The following is a 22,805-nucleotide window of genomic DNA, read 5'->3' as shown; positions in this document are numbered from 1 at the left end:
GAATTCCCAAAATATTATTACGGACTTTTAAAGTCGAGATTGTACTGTGATATTGTAAGCTTTTTTTAAGACGCTCAAAACATTTTGAATGGGCTGGGCTTGGACAAACAAAGCCTTGACCCGATTGAAACCCTAACACTAACTCGAGGAGTATTTTACATCGGCCCTATTTACTTCTGCATCCGCGTTGTGGGTTCTGGCGATTCACTCATTCACTCACTCACCGATCTGTTTAAACTACCCTCTGCTTTCAACTTCGATTCATTTCGACCTAGTCTGCAGTCTTCAACACCAGGAGCCGTACTCTCTCTCTCTCTCTCTCTCTCTCTCCTACTTGATAGATACTATAATTCTTCTGATCAGGGTTTATCTACTCTATTTCTTACTTTACATCGTTAATTGCACCACATTTAAATTTCTATCCATACTGATCTGTCAAGTAAATAACGATCATTGTGTAATCAATTTTGTTATATATATATATTTTATAAATCTTATTTGGTTATACCTGAATAAGTGTAATGTACTGCTATTGACAAGTTTGTGATAATATTATACCGTTATTGAAATAATTGTCGTTTTTGTTTCAGATTCTGATTAGGCATCTCTGTTGTTTTCTTCCTCATGGCGGTACGTTATAGGCACTTCAATCGTAATTATACCGACTGCGAGATCCTTTTTTTCGTGTTTTTTGACTAGTTTATGTTGTGATTTTATTGTGTGTTTTAGGTCGAGAGACTTTTTAAAGATGAAGCCACTGAAGAGAAGGGTGACCGGGCTAGGATGGTCAGTCTTTTATGGACTTTTCAGATTTATAAATGAATGCATATTTATTTTTCTCTATTAGAAACATAGATAGTGTTATTTTATTGTGTCATTTTCTAGATATTTGAATAGAATCTAGACATAATGAAACACTTGTTCATTGTTATCCTGAAATTCAAACTCTAACTTGTGCTCGGACTTGTTACTCTATAGTCATCCTTTGTTGGTGCAATGGCCATCGCTGACTTGATAAAGACAACTTTAGGGCCAAAGGGGATGGTAATACTATCCGTAATTATTCGTTTTTCATTGGTATATTGCACTGGTCATACCTAAAATGTAGACTGTATATAATTATTATATTCTTTATGTAGGATAAAATTTTACAATCAACTGGCCGAGGACACAGTGTCACTGTCACAAATGACGGTGCCACCATTTTAAAGTCCCTGCATATTGACAATCCTGCAGCCAAAGTCCTTGTCGGTATCCTTTAATATGTTGTTTTTGCCGATGTTAGTAAGCTTAATACTTGAATATGCATATATTATCTTTTACTCTATTATGGTTTTAATTAAACTGCCGGAAAGTTTTCAAATTTGTATAATCTTGTGCTGTAGAAAGTTCTAGGGTTTTTATATTTAGCCAAAAAATGTCGTTTCTTAAATCGATGCTTAGATATATCCAAAGTTCAAGATGATGAAGTAGGTGATGGGACTACTTCAGTTGTAGTTCTAGCTGGAGAACTTTTAAGGGAGGCAGAGAAGTTGATTGCTACAAAGATTCATCCAATGACTGTTATTTCAGGTTTTGTCTTGGATCTCTTTCTGTTAATTTAATGGCATAATTGTTCTTTTTTGTCTACTACAATCTATAGCCACCAAAGTGTTATTAACATATCCTATTTTTTAATGCACCACATAGATGGTATTTATGCATAAATATATTGTACTTGCCATTTGGCTGTTTTTCTGGTGTTTCCTATTCCCCTCGGATTAGCAGAGTTTATCTTATAGTGTAAGGTTTCATCAAACACTGAGCAATTATATTCAACTAAAAAATTACTCAAAGTCTTTTATACTGCAAGTTTTAATGTTTTATCAGCTATCAGTCTGTTGGTTTTTACATCTGGTTTCTTTCTTCAGGTTATCGAATGGCGGCCGAATGTGCCCGCGATGCACTTTTGGCGAAAGTCATGGATAATAAGGATGATACAGGTGCTAAATATATCCTTAAAACATTCAAACATCAATTTGTCATTATGACCTGTTTTTTGTAATGTTCATAAGTTATTTGTTTCATTGCACTCTTGCTTTTCTGTATATAGTCATCTCGCCGTATTTTTGATAATCTGAAAATGACATGTGCAGTGATATAGTTGTTACAGTGAGCTGCTTCATAAGAAAGATTTTTCCAATGTTTTTCTTTTATGCATTTATGCTTTACATTCCTCCAAACAGATAAATTTAGGACGGACTTAATGAAGGTTGCAATGACTACTTTAAGCTCGAAGATCCTTTCGCAGGACAAGGAGCAATTTGCTAACTTGGCTGTTGATGCTGTTATGAGGCTAAAGGTGAAAAATCATTTTCTGATCTCTGTGAGGGCTATGTGCTTTAGTGTAGTTACCTGAATACATTTTTCGTTCCTGTCTGACCTGAGACTTGTAGTTAGTGAGTGTGTGCCTAGCTTTTGTAAGTGGACAAAACTACTTATAAGCTACAAATTTTATATTAATCTATTTGGCAAATAGCTTATTTCTCACTTATAATTTAATAAGATAACATTTTTTATGAAGTTTAATTTGACAGAAGCAGTTTTGCGTTCCTTCTATTGTGTAACCTATATTGTTAGTTGTCTTTGTTTTTTACAAAACAAAAAAGTTTGGGAAGTTAAAAGTTACTATAAACGTAATTTTATACATAGATATCAGATAAGCCATGTAGCAGTAAAGTCACTCGTAAGTGTAAAGTGGTAATATTAACAGTCCTTAGTTAGGTTTTGGTTTTTCACATTCATTATCGATGTCAGGAACCTTCTCTGATGTCTTGTAAAATACTTTTTGAATTTTTTTAAAGATAATTGATACATAAACCACATTCTTATTCTTAAAAATGAAGTGTTTCCAGTAACAGTAAACAATAAGATTAATTAATCCGAGTTTGTTTGTGCTGTATCTTCCTTAGAAATGTACATGCGTGAGCTACTAGCTTCTGATCAGATTTGGAAAACCTTATATTTTTCCTTTATGAAATGTTAAATGTTTGCTGTTGGCATATAATTGGTTTCTGAATTATATCTCCATTAAATTGGCAGGGAAGCACAAATTTGGAGTCCATCCATATCATTAAGAAACCTGGAGGATCCTTGAAAGATTCGTATCTTGACGAGGGGTAAGCTAGATAATGTCAAATTTCCAGTATGTGATTCAATTTAAATGCATATGCATGCCTTGTTTAAAGTGTTGTATCTATGTGCAGATTTATTCTGGACAAAAAAATTGGTATTGGACAGCCAAAACGCATAGAGAATGCCAAAATATTAGTTGCGAATACTGCCATGGATACAGACAAAGTGAAAATATATGGTGCACGTGTCCGGGTTGATTCTATGTCAAGGGTTGCTGAGATTGAAAGTGCAGAAAAGGCAAAAATGAAGGAGAAGGTTGAGAAGATTATAGCTCATGGGATCAATTGCTTCGTCAATCGACAGTTGATCTATAACTTCCCAGAGGAACTATTTGCTGATGCTGGAATACTTGCAATAGAGCATGCTGATTTTGATGGCATTGAACGTTTGGGACTAGTTACAGGTGGAGAAATAGCATCGACTTTTGACAATCCAGAGTCTGTAAAGCTTGGCCACTGCAAGCTCATTGAGGAAATTATGATTGGTGAGGACAAGCTGATCCACTTTTCAGGCGTTGAGATGGGTCAGGCGTGTACGATCGTATTGAGAGGGGCTAGGTACATATATATATATCGATTATTTTTTTTCATTAAATTATTTTGGTTATTAAAATAGCATGCAAATTTTGCCCTCCTGCTTGTTTCTTTCATCTTATTGTTGTCGTCCAACTTGGATAACTGTAAGCTGTTGGACAACAAAAGAAATAAGAAGAGAACAAAATGTAGCTTCTTTTTGGTGAATTTAATTCACACATCCTTATACAAAATATTTTACTAGATCTACAAATTGATATAGTTGTCGGCAGGTTCAGGCAGTACAATTTGTAATTTGTATAGAGAGGGATATTATCTGGGAAAGTATGATTTAGTGCCCGTTTGAGAAATCTTAAAATAAGTAGCTTATGACTTAAATTGACGGCCTGTTTGGCCCCAACTTATAAGTCATTTATAGACTTGTAAGCCCGTAAGTACTTATCGAGGACTGTTTGTTGTTTGTGTACCGAACTTGTAAGTCGGATTTTTAACTTATAAGTTGATAAGTTGAATATTAGTAATAATGTACTTTTTCTCAACTTATTTTGATTTTTTGCGTTTTTATTAACTTTAATTTTAAAAAATATATTTTTAAATGTTAATCTAATCTAAAATTTATGAAATAATATGATTATATTTAAAAATTATTTATTTTGATCTATTAAATAAAAAAAAATTATGACTTGTAAGTGAAATTATCCAAACACTTATATAACTTATAAGTATTTATTTACTTATTACTTATAAGTTACGTATTCATTTTAAGTCATAAGTTACTTATTTTAAGATTTAAGATTTCCCAAACGGGCACTGAATAAGTAAATTATAAGTAGAAAAATACTTATAAGTTAAATAAGTGTTTGGATAATTTTACTTATAAGTCAGATTTTTTTTCGTAAATGAACTAAAATAAATAATTATTAAATATAATTATCTTAATTCTTAAATTTGAAGTTAGATTAATATTTAAAAATATAAATTTTAAAACTGAGATTAATAAATCAACGAAAAATCAAAATAAGTTGAGGAAAAGTGCGCTTACTAACATTCAACTTATCAGCTTATAAGTTATAAATTCAACTTCTAAGTTGGGTCGACAAACACTCGTAGATAAGTTGCTTATTGACTTATAAGCCACAAGTGGCTTATAAGCTCGCCGCCAAACATGCCCTTAAGTTGGTCATGCACATAAACTTTTGTATCGAAGTGTTCGCCTGTACCCAATTGTAACTTCGATATGTAACTATGTCTTGTGCTTGTTTGGTTCACCCTTTATAAATTAATTTGCTTGCAAGGGACAAAAGTAGCATGTAAAAAGAAGCCTATAGGTATGTTTAATTACAGTAGATGTTCAAATAAAATACTTATTTCATTTTATCCGGAAATTAGCATGTGTGCTTTTTATGCCTCTGTTTTAGACTACTTAGTGAGAGGCTTTCTGATCAAAAGACATGTCCTTATGTTACATGGGTTGACACTAGTGCAGGAAATATAATGTACCACATTAAACCAAATGATAATGAAAGCATAACCCAATAGTTCATGTATCTTATGCACACAGTTGATATCTACAGATTGTTGCTCATGTGTACTGACAAGCTTCAAATCGTATTCCGTGTGTCTCGTGCCAATGCCTCAGGAGTAGTTTCTATTTTGGTAGCAGTGTAATTAATGTTCTAGTGCTAGACTTGTACAATATTGGTTGATTTCTGTAGCTAATCAGCGAGTGGTAATACGAATCTCATTGTTTATAGATCGATGTTAATCAATAATGCTGTTCTTTCATTATGCAGCTTTCACGTGCTCGACGAAGCAGAAAGATCTTTGCATGATGCCTTGTGTGTGCTGTCTCAAACAGTAAATGACAGCAGGGTCTTGTTTGGAGGAGGATGGCCAGAGATGGTGATGGCAAAGGCAGTTGATGAGTTGGCAAGGAAGACTCCTGGTAAAAAGTCTCATGCTATTGACGCTTACTCGCGGGCACTCCTTGCAATCCCTACTACTATTGCTGACAATGCTGGATTGGATAGCGCTGAGTTGATTGCTCAACTCCGTGCTGAGCACCACAAGGAGGCTAGCAATGCAGGGATTGATGTCATTACTGGATCTGTAAGTAACAGGCTATGACTTAGTTTAAAAAAGTTTCCTTGTATTGAGATGCTTAGACACCTGTCAGGGTTTTTATTGACTTTTATAGTCTAATCTCATAATAATCACCAAGGTGCTGCTTGTGACCTACTGTAGTGAGTAAGCGGCTGAAAATTATTAAGTAAAAGATCTTATGTAGGACAAGGCAGAGATAATGTTTAAAACATGGGATAAACCTCTACCATTAAAGTCTAAAGGTCAAGGTAGAAACATATATAAGTTCTCAGATTTGAGCATTAGATAAATATTTATCTTTTCATGCAACTGAACACGCTGTTAAGTAATGAAAATACAATTGTTTTAATAGAGATTTAAAAACATGTGTACAAAGTAAATCTTAGATGTAACGAAATTAAAAATTAATATGGTTTCTAATAGATACTACTCCCTCCCTCCCTCCCCCCCCCCCCCCCCCCCCCCCCCCCCCCGCTCTCTCCCTCTTTCACACACACACAAAATAAATGTCCAAGCAGGACAATGCAAATTTTTATTGATAAATACACATTAATACCTCATCTAAATTTTTAAAAAATCTGTAATTAACATAAAATTCCCTTTTACTCCTCATCAACAAAATGCCTAAAGTCAGCTGTTGATGCCCTCTAACATATAGTGTGAAACTGACAATTATAGGATTTGTGCATTTATTAATATACTTTTGATATATATTTTGAAGGTTGGAGATATGTCGGTATTGGGAATATGTGAGGCTTTCAAGGTTAAGCAGGCTGTACTGCTTTCTGCAACTGAAGCTGCTGAGATGATTCTTCGTGTTGATGAAATCATCACCTGTGCCCCAAGGAGAAGAGAAGATAGAATGTGAGAATATTAGATATGCTTGCTGTAATGAAAAGCTAGCCTATTGTAGTCTGTCATCAAGAAGTGTACTGATACGATATTTGATAGGCAAACGTGCATTGACTTCTGTATTCATGTTTGTGTGTTCTTGTCTTGTGTTTGCATTTAGAACTTTTTGTGATTTTGTTACTCTTGCATCCTTGAAGATAGATTGTGCTATTTTGGGTTAATTAGTTGCAGGCTGAGACATACGTAATCACACATTTATGATTTATCAATCTCATATATATAGTGTATGTGCACAGCGAAAATATTATATTCTTTAGGCTGGTGGTTTCTTTCTCATGCTCCTGATATAAATAATGTTTTTGTGAGTTATTTATGCTTAATGAAGGTTATGTCAAAACATTTATTACTGTAATGTACGGTTCCATTTTCCAAACAAAATCCGTCTTACGGAATATAAAGTATAATTTGTTTCTGGGTAAGCTTGTGTAGGGTCTTATACCAAGCACATGCAAAAGGATGTCATGCTAAATTGCTTTCTGGGTTTGTTAGTGTCTGTCCATTGTGCTCAACCTCTAGTTTATGAAACATAATGCCTTCAATTCATCCCATATCTGGGCAGTACAGAGTAAGAAACAATAAGGCCAGATTTGTCAACGGTGACGCATGTCCATAACCTAGTTCACGAGTTCAACCATGGAATTACCTTACCCAACAGCTGATATTTGGACTTGTCAGTTATCTTCACATGTATATGCCAAACTGGACGAGTAGATGACAATGTTTATCTTCACATGTATATGAATCTTTGTAACTGATATGGTAGGCAATGTAGCTAACTTTAGTGTACACTACAATGGACTGGTGGACGTTAAATATTCAGAAGTCCAAAACTCATATACACCTGTAAAGATCAAGGACGCGGGTGCTGATATATTAAGGGAGTATTTGGTTCATGATTAATGATTCTGGCTAATGAGAATCGAAATCTCGATTCCATTCATTAGTGTTTGAATTAGTAATTTTGATATATGGAATGAGAACAGTGTTTGAATTAATAATTTTAGAATGCGAACGTCATTCCCTCACGTCTCATCTCTTGAAATTTCATATCATTCCCATTCCTATTTACCCCATACCCATACCCATACCCTACATCTCATTTCCGATTCAATTTTTCAATATAATCCAAATGCCCCCTAAAAACTTTTGTAGTATACATTAGTATATATTAGATAACACTGTTCCCGTCAAAAAAAGATAACAGTGTCAAAATGCAAATTGATTATTGATTGTTATTGTAATCTGGTCCATCTAGAAGATAAATATACTATGTTCATTTAGCAAAAAATATAATAAAAGAAAGAGACAATGTTGGATGCGGATACAGAGAGCATGGGTCGGTGTAGGTGCAGACACAGACATTAGAGGAAATACAATACAAGGGTTATTAACTTATTATGAGAGTGACGGAAGATGAGATAAAAGTAAAGTGCTATAGGCGTGGGTATAGTTGCACAAGGGGAGATAAAAGGCGTGTAGACAGCCTACATACATGGTTTACATACTGAATTGAGAAATGTAAAAGTCCGGGTGGAGTTGTTAAGAGATTGTCCACTAAGATTCCGAAAATTTTGTAATTTCTCGAATCGGTAAAAATTAAGTTATCTGGATTTGGATACGAGATGTCGGATATGGGTGCAGATCTAATAAATGTGTCTGACTTTTAATTATAAAAAAAATAAGATTCGTGGATATGTATCTAGAATTAGACACGGTTGTGGGGATTCAACATATATACTTCACACAACGGAAATATTACCTACTTTTTTTACATTATAATTGTTAATTCGTATCTTCTACTACATATCATAAATTAAACATATACATAATTGTTTATCTAATATTTATAAAATAAATCAAAAAGATAACATAAAAATAATAATACATAGACCCTCCCTCGTATTAAGAGAACTAAATTGTTGTGAGGCCTTATAAATCATATTGAACTAGAATTTTTAAGATTAAAGTGTCCATATGAAGGATCCTATTTGTAGATCCAATACCCACATCCATGTCATATCCGATGTACACAGATATGAAGGCAAAATTAAAGAGTGCAAATTATTAAAGGTAAATATATATATATATAAGTAAAAATATATTTCAATATTACTCTTTTTAGTTTATGAGGCGTTTGCAATTTAATTTAGGGATGACATAGATAATTTTTAAAGTTTACTAACTATTGGAGTAGAATATTGTCAAGTTAATTTAAAATTGAATGAAAATAAATTATTAATATATATGATGATTTGACAAGGCTGACAGCTGTTTTTTTTGCTAAATAAATTGGTTGACAACTGTTTTGACAATCTCTTATTAAAAATGCTCTAAGTGTTCCCAAATTTCTTGAAACTGTTTTTTTGGCGCATTTTAACGATTTAATTATAACTTACACAAAGCCGGAGTCTTGACAAAAATTGTCTCTACTTTTAGGAGACAGACGGAGCTAATACATTTTACCCTCCCAAACTCGGGTTATATTGGCATAATATATTATTGGGTACGTTTGGTTTTAAAATTTTGATACACGTGTGCTCTTAATCTATACCTTGGTATTTTTTAATGGTCCATAAGTATTTTCCCGTAGAAACTAATATAATTATCGAATATTACAAATAAATTAGGAGACATGACAATTACAAATGGGACGAGAAGGGATATAAATTAATAATGGATATAATATGTACAAATAGGTGGTGTAATGGATCCAATAATGAGGAGGGACAGGACACTTTAGCTTTAAACTCACTTTAGTCAGTGCACTTGAGTCTTCAATCACAATGACTAAAGACATCATGTTCAAACCTCACCCTTCCTTACCCTCTCTCATTTCCATAATGTAATAACAACATTCTCACACACCACATTTCATATGGCCACTACTTGTTCATCTGATGTTGATGACTATGATCACCGGAGCGATGGTTACACTCTTAGCGCTGATGTCAGTGAATCTGAGAGTGGCATTACACTTTCTGATTCTTTCAACATTTCTCCTCCCAGATTTCGGTCCGTTTCTCATATTCTGGCGCCTCCTGACATTACATTGCCCTCGGAATGTCACGGGAATGTTGTCGAAAAACGTGACACCTCTGATCTGTCTGGTATGTTTTGTGTTGCAGTTTTTGAACCATTCTTTTTACATTTGGCCTGTTAATAGGAAGGCATTTTTATGTTTCGAGTTAATTTTGTTGTCAGTTTTAAAATTTACTGAAATTTGAGAAAAAATAGTGGTGATGAATACGCTTGATGATTAGATAAGGTTGAATATTGCAATTGTTACAAGACTCTGAAAACACCAAATTGATTGTATTCCTAAGATTTGCTATAAGTCTATAACATCACCTCTACACTCTACAGTTCACATGAACACTAAGGTCCCCGTTAAATTGTTAACAAGCAAAGACAGTTGCCCTAATTAGTAAATACTTATCAAAGAAAACATCACCTTTTGTATCTTAACGGATCTTATGTTAGTAATCTCTAAATTAAACTCCGACAAGGGGCCAAGGAAATTAGTGTGTAGATAACCAAAATTTTGTAGGACTCATGTCAATTTTGTACAGAAATTGAAATTTGATAAAAAAAAACATTAGAATATATGCTTATTATGTAGTATTAGTGATTAAGAGCCTCAAAGACAAAATAACAACTAACATATGTCAAATTATATTAATGTTCATTGAGCCATTTTATGTTATTTTTTGATTTTGTCTCTAGAAAGAAAATTGGATTTTAGGCCATGTTACCTATTGTGGTCCCTAAATGTTAATGAATCCTTTCTCAGTCAAAGCTTAGAATTTTCTCTAAACCTTAGTAGGAACATTTTGCAGAAGTAGAACTGATGAAGGAACGGTTTGCTAAGCTACTTCTTGGAGAAGATATGTCTGGGGGAGGAAAGGGGGTTGGTACTGCCCTTGCTATCTCAAATGCCATCACAAATCTCTCAGGTACAAAAATTATTACTGATGAAAAAGACATTCTTTTGATTATCATGACCAAACTTGTCTTATCTAATCTATATGCGGCGGTTTATGTTTGTTGATTTCTATAGCCACTGTGTTTGGGGAGCTATGGAGGTTGGAGCCACTGGCATCACAAAAGAAGTCCATGTGGCTTCGAGAGATGGAATGGCTTCTATGCGTAAGTGATTCTATTGTAGAGCTTATTCCATCGTTCCAGGAATTACCAGATGGAGGAACCTATGAGGTTATGGTGACTAGACCACGTATGGATCTATATGTCAATCTTCCTGCACTCAAGAAACTTGACGGGATGCTAGTAAGCATTCTTGATGGCTTTCGCGATACTGAATTCCATTATGTTGATCGCGGAGGTATCCTTGCTAACGACAGTGAACAGAATGAATTACATCCCTGTTCTCCATTCTCCAGGAGATGCTCAGTTAGGCTTGAGGAGAAATGGTGGTTACCATTTCCAAAGGTCCCACCTAGAGGTCTATCTGATAATACAAGGAAGAGATTGCAACAGTTTAGAGAATGCACTATTCAAATCTTCAAGGCTGCTGTGGCCATCAATACTTGTGTGCTGTCTGAGATGGAGATTCCAAATGTTTACTTGGAGAGCCTTCCCAAGGTATGAGGACTTATCGACACAATCTCAATAATAGTTCCGGAAAGAACATATATCTGCTCCTTTAATACGGGACAGGGGGAGTAGAGTTGAAAGAGTGAGTGTATTAATACAGTATGGGTGTTAGTAGTCTTCTGCTAACCATTTCTCAAGTAAGCTGGATATCTTCCTACTACATATAAGTAGAAGTTAGAATTTTAAGAAGTGCAAGTTATTATTTTTTAGAACTGCTTTGATGTCCAGCTTAACCTTTTACTGCTTACCGTTTCTGCATATATGATGTAAATGACTCCAATAACGTGTAAAGGTTAAAATATAGGCGCAGTGCGCCTCTAATTAATGACCATCTAATCCCTTTAGAGATTCCGACTGCTAGGAATGGTCTTAACAATTCAAATAGAACATGGTTTGCGAATTAAAACTGTGGTGTGATACATCCTAAGGCTTACATATATATAGAGAAGAACATGATTAATTTTCTTCCGAACACTTAAATACCTTAATATCCTCCATTACACTACTCAAATTTCACAGTGTCTCTTGTATAATACTGACATAATCAAGTGCTGTTATTTCAGAGCGCGAAGGCTTGTTTGGGTGAAACCATCTACCAGTACTTAACAGCTGATCAGTTCTCTCCAGAGTGTCTTCTTGAATACTTAGAAATGTCATCAGAATACACAACTCTGGAGATAGCAAATAGGATTGAGGCTTCTGCGCATATCTGGAGACACAAATATGTAAAGAGACATTTAAGTCTTGCAAAATCTGGAAGGTCATGGGGTGGAAAGGTTAAGGGTCTGGTTAGTGACAGAGGAAAGAATAAATTTCTACATCAAAGAGCTGATACCCTTCTTCGAAATTTGAAGTTACAGTTTCCTGGGCTTCCACAGACTGCTTTAGACATACAGAAAATTCAGTATAACAAGGTAATTTCCTTGACGATCTTCATTAAGCTAGTTCTTAGTATCAACTACTCTGCTCCCTTATGATGAATATATGTCGCATATAACTCAGCGTTGTTTAGTGAGTGCTCAGGGGACGAGAGCAGACCTTATTGACCTGTTCTGCCTTTGAGCTGTTTGTAGTTCAGTAATGTAAAAGTTCTTAATAAGATATAGGGATTTATGCAGTCTTCTAATGTATAACCCACATTCTGGTTAGAGTTAGAGTGTCCCTTTGGTTTATCGTCATTTATGTTATCCACATTTCTAGTTTTTCTTCATTGTTGGATATATTATTTGCCACATTTGTGGTAACAAATGCCTATCATGTCACTCGTGGTCATTTTTATTGATATAGATCTCGATTTACAAGGTTTCCATTTATCGCAGGTTCAATTCTTTGAAGTTGATTTTTTTTTTCTGCATATCAAAATCCCTGGATAATTTTAACATAATCTAAATCCAATATGTTTGAGACGTAATTGTATTGCTAAACATGTACGCTTCATTAGGGAACAACTGATATTCTGGAAAGTTTCTTACAGACTACATTGTTTACTTGGTGAACTTCAATTCATCATTTGTAGGATGTTGGACAGTCCATTCTGGAGAGTTACTCCAGGGTTATTGAAAGCCTTGCCTTCAATTTAATGACAAGAATTGATGATCTCCAATGTGTTGATGACGCTACAAGGCAACGTGTAGCAGCAGAGTCTTCACCTCTGCTTGGCGAGAGCGACTCTGCCTCTTCTCTTCCCACACAGAAGCACATCTCACCAAGCCTGTTCTCAATTCAACACACTTCTTGCTCATCTTGATCAACAGCGTAAGCGAACCGAGATTCATGATATGAAAAGTCAAGCTTCATCCACTGGTAATAAGCCAGAACAGAACAAATTGGTCTTCAAGGAAAGCCCTTACCTGAGTAACAAACACATTAAGCAGGCCAATAAAAGTGTTGAAGTCAATGCAGCTTCACAGGGACGGGGGCTGATGTAAGTCCTGGTGCCTTGCAGGTGAGTTTGGTAAACATCTATCATGTACAGATATTTTTTAAATAACTAGATGACACTGTTTAGGGTTCTATAATTTCCTGTAAGGAGCTACATTCTCTCTTTTTGCTTGTGGTTTGGCAAAATATGCTGCCGGGCAACCAATAATTTATAGTTAGGGAAGATGTGGTTCTCCACATACTTATGTAAAATATTTAGCATGCTTGCGAACCATCCTGTAGAACAGTAATTTTTTCTACTAATGTTTCCATAATTTGTAGTGACGCAATACAGCTTGTATACGTAAGAGAGGACTGATTTTCTGGTTCACCCTCTTTTTATATGAGAGTATGGAGGTGCGTAGTGCAAAGTTTCGCCTTCCTCGCCTCTACTTTTTAAAAAGTGTCGGGAAATGACTCCTTGTAGAACAGATTATATAAATGTATTATTAGGCAATACAATAGGATTCTGCCAAGTTGGAGAGGTGAGCTTTGGAGCTTTGATGGAATTTGCCTACAATTCACAAAGGGTTTTGCAAGGAGAGACTAACAGAAGTCAGTAGGCATTATAGATGGAGTTGGTACACATAATGCCATTATAACCTGTAGAAGAACCCTTTGTTAGATGACCCGTTTCCATTCATACTGACAATTTAATTAAAATGGTGCTCAGAAGTTGCAGTGACAATCTGTATTTGTGGGCTCTAACCGGGGATGTTGGCTGAGACTTTAGCCCCAGCTAATCTTCCAAAATCAGTAAAAACAACTATTGTTATCTGATATCCTGATTCTGCCACTATTTTGATTTCACAATCACATCATTAATTTTTTTGAAGCCTTGCAAGTTTTATGCAGCAGACTTTTTATGAACCAAATTCAAGCTGCATCTTACCCTATGATTTATATGGGGAGTCTCTTACTAAACGAGTTCAAACGAAAATGATATCCATTACAGTTTCCAAACCTATTTATGTCTAAGTTTACATCATTTCTCCATAGCTGCCTACTCTCTTCTGAGCATTTTGTGCTGAGCACCCACGCATATTTGTTATGACCGGCAAGTAAATCTAACCACCACTCGCGTAAACTCAGCAAGAGAGCTACTGAAAACACTCAACAAGATTACACATTCAATTTATTTCAGCAAAAAAACTAAACACTTTTACACAAGATGCCCGAGAGGGTGTGGCCGCCAGTGCCTAACTGGGTACCACACAAGATACTGGAAAGGGTGACTATCCAAGAGGAGCTTCCAATCTTCGTGTTAATTAGCACAAGATGTCCAATTTGAAGGAAGTCTGTTTGAGGCCATGGCTGGCATGTTCCGGACATTCACGTCCAGAGGCAGCATACGGAATTCAATTTCAAGCTCTTTAAAAATTTTGATCATCTCTTCAACAACAAGTGCTCTCCTCACCCACCTTTCACCCATGTCCTGAAAGTTAATCCGGTGGGAAAGCCATAATGATATCTTTAGCCTGTTCATGTCCTCAATGTCTCGCAGAACGATCATTGGAGCTGGATACCAGTGATCACTTTTCTTCTCGATATAGCTGCAGTTAAACAAGAATTGGTAGTTAGATATTTAACTTGTACAAAAATATCAGATAGTTTAAGACATTCCTTTAAGAAATATACCTTGTGATCTTCTTCTTCATCATAGCAATCTTTTCTACAGGAGTCGAAATGTGGATACAGAAATCAATGGCATCTCCCATATCTGGACTACGATAGTAATTACTGATGGGCTTGTTTGATAACACGCTATTGGGATAGCAGATCTTTTGGTTATCATACCTCAGGAAAGTTGTAGTTAATATATTCATCTCTTCGACAACCAACTGAAACCAAAGCAAAGAAGTAGGCAAAAATTAGATTACAGCCTCAAGCATATGACACAAATGCATATATTTCAACATTTTTATTTCTAAGTATTTCTATTACCTGAATATCGTCAACTTCACAACGATCACCAATATCAAATGGGTGCATCACAAATAAAAAAATGATCCCTTCAAACATTGTCTTGCACGTGTTTCCAAACACAAATACAACTAAAAGTAACTGGGAGCTTAAAAGCACAAAGAAATGGGTACTTGCAACTTTGAGTATGAGAAGCCAAATACCCGCGATAACCAGTCCTACAAATATGTTCAGCATTTGATGAAGTTTGTTTACGGCCTTTTTAGTATCATTCAGGGACAATACCAAGGCTCTTCGCTCTCTGAATGTATTTACCTGTAGAGAATTTGCAGCAGAGCATGATATAAGTTCAATTTCCCTATGTTAATCGGAAAAAATAAGATCTATTTCTTTTTCTAGTCCATATGAATAGAAACATTTACCATCCAATTCTTTAGTTCTTTCCTGCTAATTCCTTTCCATCCACTTGCCCCTTCAAATAGACTTATTGTCTTCAATGCCTCGCCGCCTCCCATAAATTGCATTAAATCATCCTGGAATATGTGTCTGCCAAAAAAGAAATATATTATCGAGATGTGAAGTGAAAATAAATAAATGAAAGCAACATCATGTAGCAAAGCAAAAACATGTTGCACAGATCTGCTATTCAAAAAAAAAACCAAACCACTGAAATTTGGCTTCTATAAGAACTTACTTTGAGCCTGGCTTAGCGACATTGCAGAAAATCTTCTTGGCTGCAAGTTTAGCCTGGAATTCACTCGTGATCTGCACTGCACCCTCATGCTCACCAAGTGAGTCCCGTATTTGCTCATCTAAAGTTGAAAGAGTTCCTTTGCGGACGATATTCATCAATTTCTTCATGTTCCAAGCTGATATGTTCTTTTGGTTCAACCTGTGCAAGTGATCAATAGTAATCCCCTCATTTTCTTTCTTTGTTGCGACTGTGGAAAATCTAGAGTTTTTAAAGGTTGGAAATCTCTTTCGGCTTTTAGTACTCCTATTCAGTTCCCCGCCCCCCGGAGATATAGTTCTGCTCAACTCAGGAGGAACAGTTGCTCCAGCATTCTGCAACTGCTGAACCTCAACCATGATTTGCTCCTCTTCTTCTGGCTCTAATTGAATATCAATTAATGGTGGGCCTGAGAGAGTCTCGATCACATATTGATCAAACAAAGCATCCTGAATACGATCAAAAAACGTACTAACATGAAACGAAGAAGCAAGCACCTTCACAAGCAGTGTCTTCACAAACCATATTAAAGTCCCCACCAAAAGACAAACCCAAGTTTTAGTGACATAACTCAAGACCTTACCATGAACCAAATGCTCAACTTTCTCAACTAAACTGAATCTCCAAGCAATCAAAATTAAGGCCAACCAAAGACAATTCTTAACAGCACTCCTTAAACCATAAACAAAATATAGAACACGTTTACGCAGCATACAATTAAGCTCTATAAAAAATACCACCACCCGAATCCCCCAACCTGCAACCAATCTCCCACACAACAAAGCGAAAAGCAGTAAGCCCCATCTCCACAATTCAAGTCCAAACAATTTGTTCTTGTCACAGAAATTGACAAATAGGCTACAAATCAGAACAGCTATAATGACAATCAAACAAAAAAACTGAATGACAGCCCACTTACTAAACTTGATCATTTTAAACTCTTCTGGATAATCTTCCTCAACATAAGGATCATAATCATGACACTCACTTCCTTCCTCAATACATCCACCAGACTTCATGATTCTCTTATAATTTCCGTACTCCTGATCAGGCGGGTCAATCAGCCTTGATTTACTCTTCATTCTCATGAGTTCAGATTCTCGAGGAAACGACCTGTTGGAGCTGCATCCAGAGCCTCCATTTCTTCCACGCCTCTGCTGCAGGCTCTCACCAAAGGACACTTTACCAGCCATTGGTGAAATTGGACCGTAAAGACGAGGACTGTCAGGAAATTCAGACAATGATGAGCGGTGAGCAGCAGGTGTCTCAGAATCAATACTCTTGACATCATTACTGAAATCAAAGCTCGAGTCTCGCCAGACATTGTTAAGAGTAGGTTCATTATCATTAATGATGTTAATGACAGTGTCATTACTAAGGGAATGAGAATGAGAAGAAGATAAACTCGGGGGTGCTGCCATAAGAGAAGCTGGCAAGTTTGTGGTGTTAAGTATTTTGAGTGTGTGAACTCTATTAATACATTAATGCTCAGCTGGAAACTAGCGGTATTTGTAATTGAGTTTGAGGGGAACCGAGAGTCACAATCAGAGGCCATGGGAAATGTAAGTTCTGTTTCAGACAGAGACGTGAGAGAGAGCGTTATGTAGTATATATACAACACATTTCGAATTGTGCTTGTCTTCATCTCTTGGGAATTACTTAATCTAATAGGCCAGGCTCTGTTGATAACCCAGGACAGTTCCCACTCCCATAATACAATGTGTGGAGTGGAGCCAGTATACGCAAGTGTTCAGTTTACCAACACTCACTGCATTGTTCTCGACTTCTTTTAGCCATGCAGTAGTACGTAAAAAAAATTAAGCCAAGTGATTTCACTCATTTACTTTCTGAGTTTGTTTCCTATTGTTACGCCCAGATTCCTTCGGAGGATGAACAGGCTTCGGCCTCCGTGAATATGCCTTCGGTTGTGCCCTGAAAAAGAAGAGAATGCAAGAAATTATTCCCCCGATTCACCTCCGGTGTGAGAATAAGAATCTGGCTGTAAAGTGGTTAAAGAGATACAAGAAAGTAGAGTGTTTTGAGAGAACGAATATATCATTATTTCTTACTTTTCAAGGGATTTTATACCCATTTCTGCCATAAATGTTCTTCCGTTACTCATCATTAAGGAGGGAGTGAAAAGGGGGCATTACGCCTCTTTGTTTCCCACGGTTGGAAGACGAAGTGGGCCACAACCTGTGGCATTCCTTGGGCCTTCGGCTCATGGGCCTGGTGGACCTTCGGCCCAATAGTGCAATTGTCAGATGGACCTTCGTTCAGTGGGCCGTATTGGGCCCATAGCCAACATGTCCCTGTCCTTCGGCAGGGCCTTCGGTGGGGCCGATGGACATCCGTTTTGGCCCATATTGGGGCGAAGAAACCCTAGGGCGACTGTTCCAGTTTTGCCTTGATCTTCGTTCGTACACGTGGCAAGTTTGTGGAAGTTTGTAGGTGCATTAATGTGACAGCTGTTGGCACGTCATTTCATGGCTCAATCTTAGCCGTTGAATCTTAACCGTTTCAATCTAAAACGTCCATTTCAAAGCTCCCCAAACGTCGCCCCTTTTGGCACCTAAACTCCTTTTAAGCGCCTATATAAGAGTCACAGTGTATTTTATTTTGACTTTATCATTTTCCGGCATCCAAACACAAACAACAACAATCATTGTCGACTTCTCCAATCACGGGCAACAACAACTCCACATTCCCAGATCATCCCATCTCAGTTAAAGAACATCTTCAAATAAGTAAGTCTCTTTTTCCATTTTTTTATGCGTTCTGTGCTTCTATGCAAGTTTAATTTTTTTTGCATGTAAGTCCAGGGGCTCTTTCCTGGGCTTTGTATGTGTTTTGAGGTTGTGTTCTGGTTTATGGGATGTTTTCTAGGTAGTTATTAGGAGTTTTTTTTTGGGGTTTTGTTTGTTTTAGGGGCGCCCCACGGGTTTAAAGATGGCATGCGAGGTGTTCTTTAGTCAAAAACTCTCTTTGGGGGTTTCTTGGCTGTAGAACATCCTTCGGGAGCCGATCCAGGGTGCAGATATTTGGTCTGGAGTTTAAAGATGGCAGGCGAAGGGTTTCTGGGGGCAAGAACTTCCTTCAGGAAACTATTCTGTTAGAACATCCTTCGGGAGCCGACTCCAGGCTCTTTCTTTGTTCGCTCGGTTCTAGGACATGTACTCGGTCCTTCGTCCTTTATATTTTTCTTTTTGGTTTAATCAGAGTACATGGACTAGTGTCTCTCTGTTTCTGAATACAGGGACATGGACCGAGCGAATCCTCCGGCTGGAACTTGGGATCCGAGGTCGAACAGTTTGGTCGGGACATCTTCTATCCGTCCAGAGAGGACGGGGCGAGATCTCTACGGCTCCGCGGCGAACTACCCGGCGGCGAACAACTGATCGGAGTTGTCGAAGGATCGGGTAGGTCATTTCCCCAGGGCTTCTTCTGGTTATATGCTGCCAAGGAGAATGGACGGATTTATGACTACCCAAGAGTGTCGAGGGGATACCGCGACTGTGCCGTCGGGGTTTCGGAAGCAGCGTTCAAATGCGGCTTCAGAGTACCGACGTTGAAGATTCCGAAGCATCTCTTCAGCCAGATGGGGATTGCCTTAGGACAAATGGACCCCAACGGGTTCATCCACATCAACTGCTTCCAGAATAGGTACCTTCACGCCGGCATTACTCCCTGCACTCGGCTATTCTGGTATCATTGTGATTTTCCGAAGAATCCGAAGAGTCCAGTGTTAGGAAATGAATAACACACAGAGGGGGGTGAATGTGTTTTACTGTTTTGTGCTTTTCTTGAATGTTTATGGTTGAACAAAGTAAATTAAATCTTGTAGTGAAATGTGTTCATGCAGAATTTAAGCTTGCAGAAAATAAAGAACACAAATCTTCAAAACTCACTTAATTTTATATTAAAATTAAGACTGTTTTGCTACAAAATTTCTAGGCTCTTTGTTGATAAAGAGCTTAGCTTCTCCTTGAGAGTGTTACAAGAAATTTGATCTAAATTGTTACAACTAACTAAAGGACCAGTGTTAACTTTATAACTTAGTTAACTGCTGGTCTACACAGTGTGTAACAAAACATGCTATTAACTTTTCTAAACTGTCACTTGTCATTTCAATTTATAGAAAAGTAGATCTTCCATTTCTGGCTTAGCATATCTTTAGCATCCAGTGTTCACTTTGATCTTCCTTTGCCAGTTAATATTTACCATTGATCTTACATATTCTTTAAGCTACTTCTTGTAGACTTGTCAATCCAGCTGGTTGGATTGTTTGTTGATTGTTTATCTTGAATATTGAACTGGTCTGTGATTCTGTTCTTTGAGAATTTTACTCGAGATCTCCAGTTTAGGCACATAGAGATCTTGACATCTCGATAAGTATAATGACTTATCGAGATCTCTAATGCTCTAGTGAATTTGACTTATAGAGGTCTCTGAGTTCTCGAATGAAACTTTAGCTTGTCGAGATCTCTCAGCATCATGTCTTCACTTTGTCTCGTCGATAACTTAGAGTTCTCTAGTGAATTTTGACTTATCGATATCTCTGAGTTCTCTAGTAGACTTAGACTTATCGATAACTCAGAGTTCTCTAATGAATGTAGACTTGTCGATAACTCTGAGTTCTCTAGTGAAGAAATGACTTGTCGATATCTCCAATCTTCACATCTTCGATTTGCTTGTCGATATCTTTGATTTCTCTGTAAGCTTTCTGAGTTCTCTATAAGCCATTCTGGAGTTCTTGAATGACTTCTCTATAACATTTAATCTGTGACTTGTAGAGATCTAGACTTAAAGTATTTTTCCTAAAACAGCTTTATTCAACTCCAAGCTTCTTTATAATTCTTCTGAGGCATGATCTTCTTGATCTTCTTCCAGATAGAATTCTTAGGCTTGATACTGTTTATAGAAAAAGGCTCCAGTTTGCTATTTTGACATTTTTACAGACTTTAAATGTTACAAGTACAAAATACAAATTAAGATAATAATACAACTTACTTGGGGTTGACAAAATGACTTAGTCTTATTTAGATACAGGCATGTCTTGCACAACAATCTCTCCCAATTGGTGAGAAGATTGCTTAACACACATTCATGCCTGTTAACAATACTAACCCCAAGCTTATCAGATTATGAAAAGTAACAGTTCATTATTCTCCCTAGATCAGATGTCCATTTGGCTATGCTTCATACTTTGACCAGGGCCTCTAATGATATTGTTATCTTCAGTAATCTTTGACATCATCACTTATATATTACAATCTCCCCCAACTTGTTCAGTATGAAATTATACACAAGTTCAGATTGATGATGTCAAAACTCTAGCTAAAGGCAGAAGTCAATCTCCCCAGTGCATTTAGATTTACTCTTCTCTCCCCTATCAAGAAGAGAGTATTATTGTCTGGCAACATCCAACAACTGATTTTGCATTTAGATATATTCTCCCCCTTTTTGACATTATCTCTAGGTGGAAGGATTCAGCTAGATACACATTGTTCAAGCTTTTGTCATTGTTCATTTAGAACAATATCTGCAACTTCAAGCTTCAGTGATTTCTGTAGTGATAAGTTCATCAAGTAGAATAGGAGACTTTACTTAGACCTGCAGAAGAAGTCTTTCAGTAATAAAGGTCCTAAACTCTCTGTTCTTTTTACTAAGTAGTCTCACTACTTCTCACTACACTAGTCTCATGACTTTTAATAGTCAGAGGTTCTTCACAAGGATCACTAAATCCAGACACTCATCTACCTCTCCTTTTTCCAGGAAGGATCCCGCCTCTCTTATTTTCTATTTTTTCTCACAATCTTTTCTCTCATCCTCACATGAAAGGATCAAATGCTGTTTGACCTACAGAAATAAGAGGTGGCTGAAAAGAGTTGTCTGTGCTCATATGATTAGGGGTGATCCATATAGGTCTAATCATACTCATTTTATCAGAAGAGTACGTATGCATTTCATACCTTGTGAGATTCTGAAGAAGTAGCTGATTAACTTAACATTAGTATGCAGCTGCATCTTTCATCAGTTTCAACTGTTCTCACAGTGTTCTCAGTGATTCTTCCTTCATCACCATTTTGAGGTAATGGTTCTTGTGTGGCTGGAGATTTAAGAGTTGTTGTATAACTTTAACATCCAGGTTCTTGTGTACTCTACTCCACTGTCTGAATTCTGAGCTTCTGTTAACACTATTTGCTGTGCAGTTGTGTCATGTTTTTCAAGAAATTCTTCCTTGTCTGCTATACTATGTGAAGTATAGGTTCTTGTGGAACATGGATCAGGAGATGATAGTGCTGCTATGCCCCATTAAGACATAGGTTCTTGTGTGCATGTGCATGATCCAGGAAGTAAGAGTCTTTTGATAGTTTCATCTATATATCTAAGAGTAATCACCTTTACTCTTTTTTAACTTTGCTGTTGTAGGAACCTTTGACAGCTTCCCTTAACAAATCTTCCTTAAGGTTGACATAACAAGGTTGATGAGCTATTGTGAAGACCATTATCAGATGAAGTTCTGGTCATTTCTTTGGAGATGAATCAGAATAGCTTGTAGCAGTTCTGATTTAGTAAGCACAAGTATCCCCTTCATGAATTCTGAAAATTTTATATAAGCATGATGATCTTGGCTTATAGCATCCTTCTTTTCTCAAACAACAGAACAAGTGAAGAACATTTTATGAGGTTTCTGTCCTTTTGTAAAACATGTTCCTTTCAAGAGTCACCTGAGTGGGATTGTGTTTGAGTTTGTGTTTGTGTTGCTGTGCCTGGGTGAACTGCAGTTTGGTTGTGAAAGATGTATTAACGGCAGTTTAGCACAAATGCCTGTTGAGGGATCCATAGATCTCAGAAATCTTGTAATTAACAAGTTTCTTGCAATTTTTAGGCAAATT

At 36.7% G+C, this 22,805-nt stretch overlaps 3 protein-coding genes across 3 annotated transcripts; 2 read left to right on the top strand and 1 right to left on the bottom strand.

Annotated features, from left to right (window-relative positions):
• Positions 1-140: 140 nt before the first annotated feature.
• Positions 141-6,978, top strand: LOC141720863 (T-complex protein 1 subunit beta). The gene is made up of 12 exons (XM_074523513.1): positions 141-300; positions 591-630; positions 730-786; positions 979-1,044; positions 1,140-1,251; positions 1,444-1,572; positions 1,911-1,982; positions 2,226-2,341; positions 3,082-3,158; positions 3,246-3,731; positions 5,501-5,816; positions 6,532-6,978. The coding sequence occupies exons 2-12, from the start codon at positions 625-627 to the stop codon at positions 6,676-6,678; spliced, it is 1,584 nt and encodes a 527-aa protein (XP_074379614.1). The 5' UTR covers positions 141-300; positions 591-624; the 3' UTR covers positions 6,679-6,978.
• A 2,496-nt stretch (positions 6,979-9,474) lies between these two features.
• LOC141720864 (rop guanine nucleotide exchange factor 1-like) lies at positions 9,475-13,543 on the top strand. The gene is made up of 5 exons (XM_074523514.1): positions 9,475-9,829; positions 10,559-10,675; positions 10,780-11,321; positions 11,897-12,247; positions 12,850-13,543. The coding sequence occupies exons 1-5, from the start codon at positions 9,598-9,600 to the stop codon at positions 13,078-13,080; spliced, it is 1,473 nt and encodes a 490-aa protein (XP_074379615.1). The 5' UTR covers positions 9,475-9,597; the 3' UTR covers positions 13,081-13,543.
• Positions 13,544-14,181: 638 nt separating this feature from the next.
• On the bottom strand, positions 14,182-17,396 carry LOC141720861 (mechanosensitive ion channel protein 6-like). Its single transcript, XM_074523512.1, has 5 exons — positions 15,871-17,396; positions 15,599-15,722; positions 15,198-15,491; positions 14,892-15,094; positions 14,182-14,806 (listed from the first exon to the last, which is right to left on the bottom strand). The coding sequence occupies exons 1-5, from the start codon at positions 17,325-17,327 to the stop codon at positions 14,518-14,520; spliced, it is 2,367 nt and encodes a 788-aa protein (XP_074379613.1). The 5' UTR covers positions 17,328-17,396; the 3' UTR covers positions 14,182-14,517.
• Between the last annotated feature and the right edge of the window lie 5,409 nt (positions 17,397-22,805).

Source organism: Apium graveolens, chromosome 4 (assembly GCF_009905375.1).
Source record: "Apium graveolens cultivar Ventura chromosome 4, ASM990537v1, whole genome shotgun sequence".
In the NCBI taxonomy this organism is placed as follows: Eukaryota; Viridiplantae; Streptophyta; class Magnoliopsida; order Apiales; family Apiaceae; genus Apium; species Apium graveolens.
The sequence above is the reverse complement of the archived record's forward strand: the minus strand, read 5'-3'. Positions and strand labels throughout refer to the sequence as shown.

Bases quoted from the DNA above. Each gene is read 5' to 3' on its own strand.
- LOC141720863 (XM_074523513.1), top strand. The intron at 1,045-1,139 runs GTAATACTATCC...TTCTTTATGTAG, and splicing joins CTTTAGGGCCAAAGGGGATG to GATAAAATTTTACAATCAAC. The intron at 1,983-2,225 runs GTGCTAAATATA...TCCTCCAAACAG, and splicing joins GGATAATAAGGATGATACAG to ATAAATTTAGGACGGACTTA.
- LOC141720861 (XM_074523512.1), bottom strand. From the start codon at position 17,327: ATGGCAGCACCCCCGAGTTTATCTTCTTCTCATTCTCATTCCCTTAGT. The intron at 15,492-15,598 runs GTAAATGTTTCT...AATTCTCTACAG, and splicing joins AAGAACTAAAGAATTGGATG to GTAAATACATTCAGAGAGCG. The intron at 15,095-15,197 runs GTAATAGAAATA...CTTTGGTTTCAG, and splicing joins GTGAAGTTGACGATATTCAG to TTGGTTGTCGAAGAGATGAA.
- LOC141720864 (XM_074523514.1), top strand. From the start codon at position 9,598: ATGGCCACTACTTGTTCATCTGATGTTGATGACTATGATCACCGGAGC. The intron at 9,830-10,558 runs GTATGTTTTGTG...AACATTTTGCAG, and splicing joins TGACACCTCTGATCTGTCTG to AAGTAGAACTGATGAAGGAA. The intron at 10,676-10,779 runs GTACAAAAATTA...TGATTTCTATAG, and splicing joins TGCCATCACAAATCTCTCAG to CCACTGTGTTTGGGGAGCTA.